At 30.2% G+C, this 16,650-nt stretch overlaps 2 protein-coding genes across 3 annotated transcripts in view; both read left to right on the plus strand.

Annotated features, from left to right (window-relative positions):
* Window positions 1-9,548, plus strand: part of LOC142330195 (cubilin homolog) — a 170,094-nt gene extending 160,546 nt beyond the window's left edge. The window contains exons 31-32 of the mRNA XM_075375320.1: window positions 2,702-2,808; window positions 9,131-9,548. Of these exons, the coding sequence (XP_075231435.1) occupies window positions 2,702-2,808; window positions 9,131-9,253 (230 nt within the window). The 3' untranslated portion in view covers window positions 9,254-9,548. The remainder of the gene's footprint in view (window positions 1-2,701; window positions 2,809-9,130) is intronic.
* Window positions 9,549-16,398: 6,850 nt separating this feature from the next.
* Window positions 16,399-16,650, plus strand: part of PGAP1 (GPI inositol-deacylase) — a 92,251-nt gene continuing 91,999 nt past the window's right edge. For both annotated transcript variants that reach the window (XM_075375244.1, XM_075375245.1), the window contains exon 1: window positions 16,399-16,560. In XM_075375244.1, the coding sequence (XP_075231359.1) occupies window positions 16,423-16,560 (138 nt within the window). In that variant the 5' untranslated portion in view covers window positions 16,399-16,422. The remainder of the gene's footprint in view (window positions 16,561-16,650) is intronic.

Raw genomic sequence — 16,650 nt, forward strand, 5'->3', positions numbered from 1 at the left:
GAATTAGAATTTAGCGATTTATTTTGTTGCCATTTGATATAAAAAACCTACGTACCCAAAGCAAGGACCATTTTCACGTGGTTTCAGTTTTATAATTTAGTTTATATTTTTTATCAGCTCATAATTTGTTAATAACATATCAATAAAAATAAAAGTGAAGTGTGGGTTAGGAATCTAGCCAAAAATTTTAATATCCACAAAAACATTAAATATATGAGCACTTCATTAACCAATTCATCATCAAGGAAGTGATAATATCTTTCATTAAGAAATATGATAACAATGAATGTTTAATATTAAAATAAAACATAGACTGGACTTTAAGTTAAAACAGATTTTATATGAAAAGGACAGTTTTTTCTCCCAAGAAGCAGTACTGGAATGGTGTTCCAGTACCAGTGCACCCGTGTTTTTAGTGTAATAATGCATTACCTGGTGGTTGTAATGTTTTTAATATGATAATAATTTCTACTTTATGTATTTATTATTCTTTGCTATTTATGTAGTGAGAGAGAGAGAATAGAGGAGATTTATTGTCCCCTTCAAAAAAAATTATAAATCAGAGTTATTTTCTCTAATAAAAATATTTGAAGATTCAAATTCAAATTTGTATTTTTCACTTTAATTCTATTATTTCAAATAATTACATGAACTTGAAATTATTTTCCAGAAATGAATACACCAATTAATTCACAAATTGGTACTAGTAAACTAAATCAGGGTGAACGAATCAGAAAGTATAAATTTTATGTATAAAAAGATACCAAATTTATATTGTTTTCAAACCACAATGCTATAAAGGAAAAGTAGGAATGATCCATCATTCAAAATCCCTTTTTTAATTATTTTTGTCCTTGAAAGTAAGGTAAATATCCCTTTGAGCAGTAGCAACTTTATTGTATTAATAGACTAAAAAAGAAACTATGAATAAGAAAGAACCAAATTAAGTATGTGTTCTACAGATCTAGTGTCTGGAGGCTTGTAGTATGAGAAATTGGTTACCATGGACGAAAGAGAAAGAAAACAGGAAGACAAGCAGATACCAAAATGCCAGAATGCTAAACATTGTACAAAAAAGTACTTTTACAACAAAAAAGGAAATTGGACCACATAAACTATAGGATTTTTTAAATAACATTCTACATGAGAGAAGTAAGTAAAGTAAACTAATCAACAGGGAAATGTGAAGGAAATACTTGAAGAGTTCTTGAAATAATTGCAGGGAATGATTAAGGAAAAGGGGTATTAATTACCCTGATTGATTAAAATTAAATTATACTTAAATTTTGGGTAGATAAGAGTGGAAGAATCAATAGGCTATGCAATTATGAAAAAAGGATGCTTATTGATGAAATTTTGTGAAAAAATGCTAATCTCTATGACAAGATGGTAGCATCCCAATTTTTTGTCTGGGCAAACTGGAATTCAAATCCTGCTAGGGCTTAGCATTGTTCATATCTTGCAAAATTTCTATTCCACATTTTCATGCAAAGCTTCAAGTTTATATTGTGAAGTAAAGAAATATATAAAAAAGAGCTTCTTTTGGGCAAAATATTTTTTAAAACCACAAGTAAATAATCAAAAAGATTTTCAGCCTCATATTAATTTGGTACTATAAGAAGAATGAAGTTGTTAAATGACTATTTTCTCATAGAAAAGAATTGATGGATATATAAAGTTACAACAATGAAAGTGTTTATAATAAGTATTACAAGTGTTGCTGGTAGTGTGGTGTCCATCTTGGTCATCAAAGTTTTGAAGCATGTCTAAATAAACGATATCATTTGCTGCTGCCTCCTGGAAGAAGAACGGGCTGTACAGTCTTTATATGCTTAGGGCACAAAAACATTGACTTAGGGCTATGATTGTGATTCAGGGACACATGGGTGTCCTGGTGAATTTCTATGTTTAGCAGAACAATATCTCAATAAAGATTTGGTGTCAAGAGTAAATTATATGCCTGCTAGGAGATTCCCTACTCTACTCTCTACAAAAATTATATTGAACTGCAGTTGCTGACTGCAAATTGTGAAACCAAAACACACAGTGAGCATGTTCCACACCAGTAAATTTATCCATTTTTAATAACACTGGTGACAGCACTGGTACTAATGAGCTACGTCAGTACTAATTCAATTCAGTACTAATGAGCTAGGTCAAAACTTAATTTCTTTTGCTATGAAATGAAACCTCAACCGAATCTGTAAGTTATCTAAATAATTTTTTATAGGCTTTCAAAATTTTTAAGTCCTTTTTGAATAGTCCTTTTTGAAGTCCTTTTGGCACTGAGTATATTAATACATATTTAGCCTTATATATAACCCACCGGGTTGGTCTAGTGGTGAACGCGTCTTCCCAAATCAGCTGATTTGGAAGTCAAGAGTTCCAGCGTTCAAGTCCTAGTAAAGCCAGCTATTTTTACACGGACTTGAATACTAGATCGTGGATACCGGTGTTCTTTGGTGGTTGGGTTTCAATTAACCACACATCTCAGGTATGGTCGAACTGAGAATGTACAAGACTACACTTGATTCACACTCATACATATATCATCCTATTCATCCTCTGAAGTATTATTTAAATGGTAGTTACCGGAGGTTAAACAGGAAAAAGAAAGAAAGCCTTATATATAATTTGTATTAATACTGTAGAATAATATTTATGAAAATTTTATTGTTAATGTGCAAAATTTTATTTTCAGAATTTAATCTTGGTTTAAGAAAAACTTGTGGTACTGACTTTTTAGAAATATATGATGTTGATCGAGAAACTGATGAACGTTTCATGCAAGTTAAATACTGTGGAGAGGTAAGAAGTTGAAAATCATTAAATATAATTATGTATCCATTGGATCCTATAACTGAATGGTGTTAGATTGACATGACATTCTATAGGGATGACACAAGTCACTGTAGAAAATGGCACAGTAATTTTCAAGATTACCAAGCTTCACATACATGCAAGGTATACTAGGAAAAGAGTAAAGAGTGAGGTGGTTTTCCTTTGCCTTCTTTACAAAGTTGAATGCATACTGTTAAGAGATCATTATGCTGTCTCTTATTACTGCAGGCCCCAAAAATTTGAATAATATTGGTGTTATAACTTATATATTAACCATAGACTCTTAGTTGTGATAAACATTGTTATTTTCAGTGAAAGCCTTTATAATTTTGTTTTGTACACCCACACAGTTAACGTGCATCACAACTGTAAGGGAGATTGGGAAAAACAGTGTAAAAGAACAAGGGAATATACCCCTTTTTGCTATTATAGATTATATATATGTCATACACTGCCATTTCTCAGTAAGAGTTATTTATATTTGGTATATCATAAAATCAAACAGTTTAGAGAAAAAATCTTGTAGTTATGTATTTTATTTCAACAAAGATCTGATATATTCTATAAAAGATGTTTGAATTATAAATATTTTTACAATTTTGATTATAAAAATATTCATTTTAGTATCTAAAATTATAATTCTTCCACTGTAAGATAAATCTTACCTTTTTTTTTGGTGTGAAATTCATAAGCATTCAACATGTGCTCCATTGATAGTGCATACTATATATAGATAATAATCTAGCTCTTGCCAAATATGATAAAGCATTTCAAGATCAATGTTAATAAATGCAAAGATAACTCCTTGCATTAACTTATAAACTTCATTAAACCACTGCATCTATTTTTGTTTCTATGAAACACAATATACATTTTCTTGAACATTCATGCCTACTACTGAGTGAAATAAACTTGACTTCTGACGACCAAAAACACCTTCTGTGAAATTTTGTTAACACTACCTTAAGTAAAACCTGCCCATAACTCTGCAGTCTATACGTTAATTGTTATTAATATTTAATGTCATAAAGAACTTTTACTGACATCCTTTATTAATTGTTAATTATTGTTTTAGTTTGATAATAATTGATAATACTATCTAAGCTACTGTTTCTAACAATAGATTGTTCAACCTTCAACGCTGTGAACAGATATGGGTTCTATAGAAATGAAATAAATAAATAATTTTATTCAGATGATTACATTCTTACAAATTATTAAATGATAATAGTAGTATCTATTTATCACAGCAATGCAAAAATACACATACTGTATGAATCATAAAATGTAAATGAAATACATAAAAGAAGAAGTTAAAGATCATGTAGTTAGAAAAAAAAGTTATAAAAATTGTAACATCTTAAGTTGCCAATTTGTACATAAAAATAATTAACCATAAAATAAAAACAATATGTTTTATAAACTAAAAACTGAAGAATGCCAATATTAGGTAATGGATCAAAAGTCAACTGCCAACAGGATCACTTGCCAGCAGGATAATGATGGCTGTAGGAACTGGTTAGGCAGGAAGAAAATAGAAATCAGATTTATCTTTAGTAAAAAAAAAAATTGTAATGAAACATATCATATGATATCACATATGTAGTAATAGGCAGTCAAGTTCTGGGACCTATTTTATCCAATTTTTCTGATCAAAAACCTTATGAGATAATCAAATTTATCCCTTAATTTAAGTTCCAAGAATTTCAGTATGGTGTCATTTTACCTTTGGAACCACTATCAAGGAAAAACTTTTGTAAACTATAACAGGAAAGTGAAGTGTTTTTGATCCTATAAAAATGTTTATGTAAACTAGGCTTGTATGTATATTTATTTGGTCAAAATATTTTTTTTAAAGACAAGAATATTTTTGTATATTGAAAAGTTATCTAACAAATGCCTCCCAGAAAAAATTTCACGGGAATACATATGCAAATAATGATATATAGCAGCTTACATGCAATAAATTATGATTCTTTTCATTAGATGTAGACAAAAGTAAGGATAAAAATTTTGTGTAGGCAAAATTTTTGTGTAGTAGGAATTATTCTATTATTTGCTGTTTAAAACTTCCAACTATTTTGTTTCTTTATATAAGAAAAATACTTAAGTCAGTTTTTTTTTGTTGTAAATTCACACAATTCAACTTACTGACCAATGTGCTAATCAAATTTTAACAACATCAAATTTTAGCTATTGATACCTGTTACCATCATAATTAATTGATATTGAATACTGGCAGAGGACAAGCTGTCCATTATCATGAGCATTCATTGCAAAGGTGTTAAATTCTTTCAGAAGACATTCAAAAAAACCTTTATTAACATTATATCTAGCATTTTATTGAAAATCCTTCACTAAATTACTTTGTTACCCTCACATTTTATTAGATTCTGTACATTACAGTTACTGTGCTATTTTTATTACTTGCTGAAGTTTAGAAAGCTCAGTTGATGCACAAAGTAGGAATGGATTGCTGGACCAGCAGCTGGCTTCTTTCTACCTACAAATTCCTGTAGCAGTTATCCCCTCTATAATACTATTAGCAGTACCAACACTATTTTAGACATCCCAGCTAGAATTATGCCTCTATGAGTTTACACTTTAACAAAGTTTAACAAGAAATGGTACTATGTAGTACTGACTTTATTTCAGCTTTACAAATAGTAAATAAAGATTACAGAAGGTGTAACGTATATTTATTAATAATACATTAATATAATGTTATACACTGTTTTTTTCTGTGGGTTCAGTTAATACTGAACTGTGGGTTCAGTTTTTCACTACTGCAGCTGTTATGGTTAAAATAAATTTTTATTGAATGTTTTAGATTGTACATTAAATATATTATGATGTATTAATAACTTTTGATTTGATATGTAGACTTTAGATTTGATAAATTTTTATTAGTCTTTATATCAAACTTTTTAAGTATGAATTTAATGAGAGAAAAACAGGAAATATTGATCTATCGACAACTGTGATCCTACTGAAGTCATATAAATTTGATTAAATTGTATTATGAATTTACAATAAAGCATTAATTATCATTGTTTACAAATGTTAAAATAATAAATTGAAAGTTTAAAATAGTTTACAAAAAATTAAAATCTCTAACTAGGTGTGCACTTCAGTTGTAAAATAATCATCATTAGATTAAAAGTAATTAGTGAAAATAAGTATAAACAAAGGCACAAATTAAAAGAAAATAAAACTTGCAAAGCATTTCAAAAAAGTTTTTATAATTATAAAATAACACAAAAAACTGAAAAATAAAAAATTATTCAATCCTTCTGGGTGTAGTGAAAGGGAATATAGAACGGCAGTTTCTAAAGTCTATTTCGTTATCTAATTTCTCACACAGACTGGCTGACATGCCCTGTTCAACTGTCTTCATATAAACTAAAATAAAAAAAGATTTATCTAAAGAAAGACTGATAACAAAAATTTCAAACCACAATAAAAATATATTTTTTTATCTTGAAAAAAAATTAAGACATGATAAATGTTTAATGTTCTTACGGTACTTTGCAATAAAAAAATTCTTTTGACGTGACAACGTCTTATAAATCGATGAACGCCGGCAGCACGCACGAAAAATTGTGCCGTTCCGCCTGAGCCGAGCCGAGCCTAACCGTCGTGCAATGATTCTATCTTGTCAAGCAGGTTTTGGCGGGCTTTTCAAAAACGGCAATTTAAAGAATTTGATTTATGATTTCAATTTAATCGTTTTAAATTGGCATTTTATCAACATTGATTTGATTAAAGTTTATTTCTATAACAAATTGTTCATAAATATTTTTGAAAATCATTCAATTTCAACTTGCAAAAATTATTAATATTAATTATTATTATTATTAAATGAAATGAAAAATGGAATATTAACGTGTTTCATTAGCTAATTAAACAATCACTTCGATTCAATTTGTTTGTTTAAACAAGTAATTTTTTAAAACATCCAAATCATGGATGAATTTAATTAATTGGTATTTTCATCTAGCCCAACGCCAGTTTCTCAAAAAACATGTGTTTACTTCATAAGGATAACAAGTTTCTTTTTTGCAACATTACAGTTTATAAACAATAAGTAAGAAGAAGCAACACCAGCAAATATGAGAAAAAAGAAAGAACATATTTACATGGTTGAACATACTGCCTGTCAAAAAATCATAAAAGTTTTTCTTAAATATTTATAAACAATAAATAACAACATTAATAATAATTGCAAAATAAATTAATAAATTTTACTATCGTAATCATTCATTCAATATTATAGCAGATCTTAAAACAACTATTTTCGATACAAATAAATCAATACTGAAAATACTATGGATTCACTAATACCCTAATAATAATAATAATAAATAAAACACAATAGAAAATAACAAAAGTATAAATAATGAGGATTTAAAATCCTCATTATTTATACTTTTCATTATTCAATTACTTTACTTTTATATTTTTTCATTATTTATTCTTTTGAAGGATAAAAATAATGAGGGCTTGCTTTCATTTAGAATCGTAAACATGATTTTTTTTCGGCCTTGTAATTACAACTAAACATACATATAGGCAAAACCTCACGTGAGTCAAATCAAATGGTAAACAATAAAGGTCAAAATTAAAAGAAACAATAATGGTCAAAATTAGAAGAATTTTGAATCCTATTTACTCCTTAGCAATTTATATTGATTTTGAAGCTAACTTCTATTTTGTTATTGTGTCAAGGAAAGTTAGTTTCATGTTACGATAATTTGTTTCATAAACTGGATATAATATATAACTAATAAATAAATAAATTTAATTTATATTTAAGCTTCCAGCTCTTGTATTGAGTGAATTTACATATGGATATTATAGATCTTAATGAAAATGTTGAGAATGTCCAATCTTTAAAAGATGCCTAAACCGATCTAAACCAAATTTAATTGGAAAGATTTGCTGCTATTTTTTCGCTTTTCCTTGATCAATTTTCATCATTCAAAAAAAAAATTTTTACTCAAGAGGTAATCAGTTTTGGACACCTAATAATCCCATTCCTAGACATCGCCCGCCAGGGCAACCCGCTCGGAGGACCTAGCTGCGGAACCGTGCCATAGGCACGCCCTGCAGCTAGTAGTTAAATAACGTTGTCACGCTCAAATCTCGTGCGAAATGTAGTTCCACACAAACCAATGTTTTTTTACTTAAAAATTAATTGAAAATGTAGGTACTCTCTGCTAATTAGAAAGACATTGGAACTTTGTGGTTTATTTTTGGACTATGAGCAAGAATACTTGAAACAGTAAGAAAAATAATTATCCAAATAGAATTGATACAGCCAGGATTAATAATTAAAACTGACAACTATAATTTACAATCCAATTGTTACATCACTTGCATTTATCATAATTTTCTTTATAATTACCCACCTCCACTCTTTTTACTCTTGGAACCTTTGCTCTCATAAAGCAGCTTGTTGTACTACAGTTACTTTGCTATCATCATTACCATAAGAAAAACTGGTATCGGAGTTGAAAGCAATAAATGAATGTACGCTTTACATTGAAAAATAATTCAGCATATATAATGCCTATGCTAACTGGTGGAAGAAACTAGAATATGGGAGTATTTGGTCATTGTAGTTATGGAAGACGAGAGAAAGTGACTGTAGTATGACAGTTTGGTAACTGGTTATGAAATTGATTAGCTAAGGTTTAAAAAGAACATAGACATTGGGCTTTTAATAAAAAATGTATATAATAGATCAGAAATTATTTGGGAAAAATTTCATTAGCAGTAATAGAGAAAATGCATAGTTGATTAAGGATAGGAATCAAATATCTTTTAGAATTTATAAATTTCTTTTAAATTTTCAGGTTTTTCTATCATAGGAACCATATTAAACATAATTTTGTTTAAAACAAGAAATATTTCTATGATGATTGAATGTGCTTATCTTTTTTTGAGATTAACCATATTACTTTATATGAAAGGAATTGGAACAGGAGTAACAGCCAATTTAGGGGTATAAACTATACTATAAGTCAGCCTTCTGCTTTTAACTTATTGTTCACAGTAGGGTTTTATTATTTTTAATTTTTTGTTTTATTTTATGAATATAGGCAAAACATTTTTTTAATTGCTTTATATCATTGTTTTTTTCCTTTTTGAATTGTTGAGAATTTCTATTTGGTATTTTATTTGTATAATTATTTAGTTCTTCAGCTCTTTTATATAATATTAATAAAATAATACTGTTGCTGTTGTTCACACTTTTTAAGTTTGGTCTTTATTTTTCAATTTACAGGATAATCCTGCGCATTATACAGGGCTTACAGGAAGAGTTATAGTTCATTACAAAACTAGTGTGCATAATTCTGGACTTGGTTGGGTAATCAGATACAGCTCACAACCACCTACACCAACTTAAGGAGACTGAAAAATTGTGTTATTGAAAATGTATAAATGAAAATTATTTATATTTAATTTCTGTTGCATAATAGATAATAATAATTTTACTTATAATTTTGTTTCTAATTAAAAATTATATACAGTCAATTGGTAGCGTTGCATAATTTGGAGTAACAAAGCTGGAGTAACTGGTCTTTATTACTATAGTAATAAATGCTATAATGTTACTCATTTAACTTTTTTGTGTTACATTAACATTATATGTTACCTGATTATAATGTATTTCTTAATAAAATATATTTATTTATATTGCATTTATTTAATTCTTTCCTTAACACCAAGTTTCAGAAGTCTTTAACCATGACAGGAGCTGCCCTAATGGTAGTACACTATGAATGAATATATATATATATTTATATATACGACGAGGGCAGTTCAGAAAGTAACCACTGTTTGGTTATAAATTGTTACCACATATATGCCTGATTTAATATTGGCAGATGACATCGGTAGCAGCTAAAATGTGAGCAGTAGCACAGTATATGTATGCGCCAGTACGGGTCACTCCTGCCGCACAACTTACCGCGCAGTTTTTCCACCATAGTGACTCTGCGGCCCTACCACTTTCAGTCTTCAATAAAAGAGCATGCACAAGAGTGAATTTTTTATTCATCGTAGACTTCCACCTGGAGAAGAACAAGAAGTAAAAGAAGAAGAAGATGGAAGAAGACTGAAGAAGCTCCCTGGCCAGCCCAACGTGGGACCACCCGGCGGATGCCAACATCCCCGCCGGAGCAGCAGGCCTGGCCGGCCCACCGAGGGAGCCGCTGGACATGGACGCTATCTTCCCGCTCCAGCTCGGCTGGCTTCAATCACTCTGGCCAGCGGATTCAGCAGCAAGAGCCAGTCCTGCATGGGATCGCTCGAGGAGAACCGCCTTGGCTGCGCTGTTGAAAAACGACCGACGCCGACCCAACACTGCGAGGCTCTGGGAGCCACCATTGCCACTCTGTAGTGGGGACCCAACTGCCGTTGAGGGGACTCCTGGCCTGATTTCAATGGACGAGCACCAACTCCACTTTAGTCAACTCTGGTTCGTCTTTTTATTTTATTTTTCTTCTTGATTGCTTCCCAATACTTCTTCATTCTGTCAGATCTTGCTTTTTTGAGTTCTTCTGAACAACCCTCATTGTTTTCTTTTGTTTAATTTTAAATCTGGAGTTTGCTTCTTTTAGTATTTTTATATTGTCAGTTTTGTTTCGTAAATTTTCTATTGTGATTTCTACTTCTTGCATAACTTGTTTAATTTCAGTTATCCAGGTTGGTGTTTTGGACATTTTTCAGTATTTCTTGACCAATTTCCAGAACAAACCTGTTCGGTTCTGTTCTTATTATGTGTTCAAAGAAGGAGATGCTTTTCTTTCTTAAGTAGTCTAGAACTGGTTCTACATCTTTATGTACCTCTTGGTTTGGTATGAGTCTCCATTCTCTCTATCAATAAGTCGCCTTTTATTTATGCATGTTCTGTTCTGAGAATTTTTCTTTCTATTCTTTGGATCTCTGCTGAGTAGGAAATGCTGGATCTTAGTTTGAAGAGTGTTTCTCTTCCATGATATAGGTATGATTACAGTTTTGTTTGAGTTTGGTATCTACTGAGATGCATCTTTTGTAATATGTTGTTTTGGTGGTATTTTGTGCATAATTGAGCTTTTGCATTCTTTCTTTCCAGTTTATTTTTTCTTTGAGGTCATGTGTGATATTTTTTCCTAAATATTTAAACCGTTCAACTAGCTCGACTTTGTGACCATTTATGTTTACGTGGTTCAATACCAGGGAATTATGGCCATTATTCTAGTCTTTTCATATGATATTCATAGGCCTATCTTTCCTGCTAGTTCTTCCAACTAAGTTACTTGAATTCTAGCTTCTGCGGTGTTATTGGTTAGAAATGCTAGGTTATCTGCAAATTCTAGACAGTTTACTTTGATATGGTTTACATGTTTCCTTGCTTCAATTGTTACGTGTGGTGGGTCTTTTTTGTACCATTCTCTCATTACATATTCTAGGGTGCAGTTGAAGAGCAGTGGGGATAGTCCATCTCCTTGTCTTAAACCTCTTTTGATTAGGAATGTTTTTCATATTTCTCCACTGAATTTTATTTTGGAGTATGTGTCAATGTTAGTTCTATCATTTTTACTAGTTTCGGGTTTAGTCCCAGGTTTCTTAGTATTTTCAGCATTGATGGTCTATGAAAACTGTCATAGGGTTTTTGGAAATCTATGAATGATATTATTAGTTGTCTTTGTTTCATTTTGTGTACATCCATCATTAATTTGAGAGTGATTTGTTCAGGACAGCCTGATCCTCCCTGATATTCTCCCAGTTCATGTTCGAGTTGATCTTTTATTTTATTCAGTATTGTTCTTAAGAGTATTTTATATGTGCAATCTAATCGTGAAATTCCTCTGTAGTTTTTGGGGTTGATTTTGTCTCCTTTTTTGTGTATGGGTGTACGAGTGCAGTAGTCCAGTGGTTAGGTAACTTTTCCTCTTTCCAGACTTTTTGGAGATTTTGTAAGTGACTGTTTAGTCTCCTTGGAGGAGTATTTCCAAAGTTCTACCACTGTCTGGTCTTCCCTGCTTACTTTGTGATTTTTCATTTCTTTTAATGCTTGGTTTAGTTTTTTTAGTATAGGTGGGTTTGTTTTGTTTTGTTTTCATTTTATAAGTGTGTTTGTGTCAATTTGGAAGAGTTCTTTGGGTTATTCAATTTAGTAGTTTTTTTGAATGATTTAGCTAGTATTTCTGCGTTTTATTTACTGTCGTGTGAGGGTTTACCATCTTCATCTTTTAGGATTAGTGTTGGTGGTTCATATTTTTATATTTGTGTTTTAAACATTCTATAGTATTCCCTTGTATTATTTTTATCGCTTTCCGTTTCAATTTGTTTTAGTAGGTCTCTTTGGAATTGTCTTTTGGTGTATCTTATTGTTTTGTATGTTTCTTTTCTTTGTTTTGTTAGATTCAAGTGAGACTCCTCTGATTGATTACATTGGTGTTTGATCCAACTTTGGTGTCTTTTCTCTACTGCAGTGTCACAATCTTTATTCCACCATTAGTGCTTGGCTCATGGTTGGATTGGAGCAGTGTGTTTTGCTGAATCTTTTAGTTTTGTTGAGTTTATTTAATTATTTTTCCTTAATATTTTTGGTCGCTTCTTGATAGTTTTGGTTATTTATTGGACTGTCTGTATTGTATTCCTTTTTGTTTTTAATGTTTTCTGGTATTTTCTTTTGTGGGGAGAAAATCATTTTTATTTTGACCACATAGTGATCTGATCCTGTGTCTTCACCTTTTAGCACTCTAATGTTCTGTATCTGTTTGTGGAAGCTCTTGTCCATGCATTCATGGTCTAGTTGCCATTCTCCTTTTTTCCAGTCAGGGTGTTTCCAGATTTTTCATAAGAAGTATGTAGATTTAAATATCATTCTGTGGTTACTGTAATATTCTGTTAATTTCATTCCATTTTTGTCTGTTCATTTATGTGTTGTATGTTCTCCTACCACATCTCTGTATTTCTTTTCCCTGCCTACTTGGGCATTGAAATCTCCTATCAGTATCTTGATGTGTTTGTTGTTGATGGTGGTAGTTGTTTGGTCTGATAGTTTCCAAAATTCATTCACTTTTTGTCTTGATTTTTACTTTGTTGTTTTGTCGTTAGTAGGTGCGTTTCTGTTTATTATTGTGTATATTTTGTTAGATGCTTTTATTGTGAATGTGGCTATTCTGGGGGATATTGCTTTGAAGTCGATAACAGAGTTTAGGATTTTGGTGCTTACTATGAATCCGGTCCCTAAAGTACAGCAGTTTTTCATGACTTTCTTACCAGGAAATCCATTATATATTCTGAATCCTTGTGATTCAAATGGTTCCAGAGAAGTGCTTCTCATTTCTTGTAGTCCTGCTATTAATATTTTGTGTTTTGTTAATGTATCTATAAGTGTTTTAAGTTTTCCAACTTTTATTAAAGAATTAATGTTGTGGGTTACTAGGTAGCCTCAGCGCCAAGTCCAGGCTGTAAGATGGATGATCAGAAATTGATTCAGAAGTTCTTGAATTCTTTGGGCACTGAGAGGACGTGTGTTATTATGCAAAAAAACAACACTGGATGACAGTATACAGCAATGTTTGTTTTGACTGGCTCACCTAAGTTTCTTATAAGTTTCACAGTAGACAAGCACATAGCACTTCAATAACGACGAAGAAATTTAAAATGCCACGAAAGGTTGGCTGGGTACCCAGGCAGCTGAATTTTATGAAGAAGGTATTTGTAAATTAGTGAAATGTTGTGACAAATGTTTGAATCTAAATGGTGACTGCATTGAAAAATAGTTAAAAGCTGTAGTTTTAAGTAGTATTTAATAAAATTTTTCTGTCTCTATAGGTTTTTTATTTATAGCCAAACTGAGGTTACTTTCCGAACCACCCTCGTATATACACACATTTAAAGGGTGACCTATGAAAAAACAGACTTACTTCTTAAAAACGTTTTTTATTCATATTGAAGTAATAGTAAATAATTTGTTTTGTTGTTGGATTTTCCTTAGAAAAATTCAATATTCCATGGATGTACTAAAGAAGTTAAATTGTTTTCTCCACAATTGTTCATTGTTTTTATTAATTATTTAGTGAAAGTAGCATTTGGTCAAATCCTAGTTTATATTGATAATATTAATCTCCTTAATTTGATTAATGATTTCATAATTTGTTATTTCTTATATATAGATTTGAATAGAATTTTTGAGTGCTCCAGTTCAAACAAATTGGTTTTTAACATATCCACATGTAAATCGATGTTGTTTTGACATAACAAGAAAAATTTTGTTATTAATATTTTTTCCAAGCAATAACAAGCTTATAACTGGCTACATTCACTTTATGATTAATTATTCTGTATTGTATGAAAAAGCTCAAGCCTGACTAGGATTTGAACCCAAAACCTACTACATGAAAGGCAGAGTACTACCTCTACCAATCAAGCATAATTATATTACATAATCCATAACAGAATACACATCCATAAAGGTTGGCATAATTATATTATGAAGATATTTTTGAACCAGTTCTTCCAGATGAGACACTAAGTAGTAATTTTTTACTTTTAATAACGCTACATTGTTTTCAGATATTAAAACTTTATTATTCATTAATATGGTCTAGATTAGAGTATGCCTCTCTAATATTTGGAGTCCATTTATGATAAATTTAAGATAGAGATTGAAAATGTTCAGTGAAAATTCTTGTAGTTTCTTTACTTTTGGTATAAAGTATAGAGAAATTAGTAATTAAGCTGCTTCAAATTTAAAACCCTTATTACAGAAAACTGATGAATTTTTACCTTTGTGACATAAGCCAATTAAAATGACCAGTTGATCAATTGGTCAATCATGACCAATTAAAATGACAAGAATCTTTTGGACATATTAAATTCTTACCTTCTACTAATAAGAAATAGAATAAAATATTGTTTTATTTATCAAGAATTAATAATAATTTAATTTTACATTGTGAATTATTTTACATCTCTTCTTAATGTCATGAAGTAAATAATCGTCTAGATTTTTTCAGATATCAATAATTAATTTTGAAATGCTGGTGGCTACTTAGAAATTGGTTTATTCTTCTTTATCTTGTTATTTAATTTTTTAAATCAGTAGAAATGCTTTTTAATTTTTATTTACAAAATAATTTATTTTAAAACATAAATTACTGTATTATACAGTTCTGAATTATAAATTTACAGTATTATTATAGTTAATAGAAAGTTTGTGCATGAATTTGTTTTGTATAATTAGAGTCTTTATTAGAAGGTTAGATACTTGTTAAATCAGTTAAATGTAATAGTGGCATTACACTTTGAGTGTATGTGAATTAGGTAGCTTTGTTTAGAACTGGGATGAAAAGCGTCTGTAAGATATAATTGGTCAAGAAGATAGAAAGTAATTATCAGCTAATGGTTAAAAACTTGAAGCAAAATGTTATTATTTACATTAAAAAAAAACTAATGAATGTGGTTAAATTCTTGGGTTTTTATTTTAAAGTGAAAAATGAAGCATCCGAAGGCTCTGAGACAGCAAAGGCTTGTATATTTTACTTGATTTTAGCTGTTCTATTTATTTTACACTGTTTTGGTGTAGATCTGCAAATCCTCCAATGAAGATAACTTAGATACCATTAGCATTTAAGTTCCATCCAGAACCACAGGAGTCTTAGATATGCCTGAGTAGTACATAAATATTTGATGTATACCATGTTTCGGCCATCTATAACAGTTTGTATTGTACAGTAATTCTATGCAGTACCAGACTGCCTTCTATAGTCGACAAACTCTTTCAAAAATGGTTGAAGCCAGATACCGGTACTATTTGTAAATTTAAAATAATATATCCAAGCAATTCAAAGGAATAGATATTTTGTTATCAAAATGGGCAGGTACGGTTTATGATTGACATAAATGACAATAATTAATTACACTCAACTTGGTACATTTCTCTGGAACATTCCTCATGTTTAATTGGGGATTGATTATGGTTCTTTCAACGAAAAATGACATCTTAACTGTTTAACTGTGGTCAGCAAGGTACGACTTAAGATGTAAGCATCTGATTTCTAAAAATGAAATAAAAAATGAGTAATTAAGTCTAGTGTTTTATAATCACAAAAATTAAAAGCAGCGTCTGAGACTCTTGACGTATATTAGAAACAAACAATTAAATAAAAATGTAATTGGTGCAGCCTAATTATTCTATTCAATTAATTAACATAGGTAAAACAGGATAAAATATTTTTATTGGTCACAGAATTTTACAAAAAACTTGTCTTTATCACATGTAACAGATAAAATAAGGTCAACAACTAACGTTAACTATGGTATATTGTGTTCTTTTATTATAACTTATCTAATGCATAGGGCATATAAATCAAAATAATCTAATAAACCATAACAATCTAATTAATGTACATGTTAACAAAAAAATAAACATCATATAACGATGTTATGAACAATTCATTAGAAGACAATTTTGTCTCTGCGCGTACTACACTTTTGTGCAGTTATTGCTACGAAGAAATCATACTACCGTACGTGAAGACAATCAGCTGACAATCAGTCTATTAATTTTAAGAAGTCATGGCAGTTGTGAGTAGTGTTGTTATTGTTTCTTTTATATTTCTTATTGGCTTTTTTGTCGGAATACACAATTATTTAAAAAATTATGAAGGAAATAAATGTGACATGACTTTTATGTTCGAATATCCTCAGTATGTTGTAAGTAAATTGTTTAATTATACGTTAGACTGTGTGTAACCGTTACTAATTTAAATTTGTTTGCACAGGAGTATATTGGCTTGTTATGGT

This window comes from Lycorma delicatula, chromosome 9, assembly GCF_047948215.1.
Source record: "Lycorma delicatula isolate Av1 chromosome 9, ASM4794821v1, whole genome shotgun sequence".
Classification (NCBI taxonomy): domain Eukaryota; kingdom Metazoa; phylum Arthropoda; class Insecta; order Hemiptera; family Fulgoridae; genus Lycorma; species Lycorma delicatula.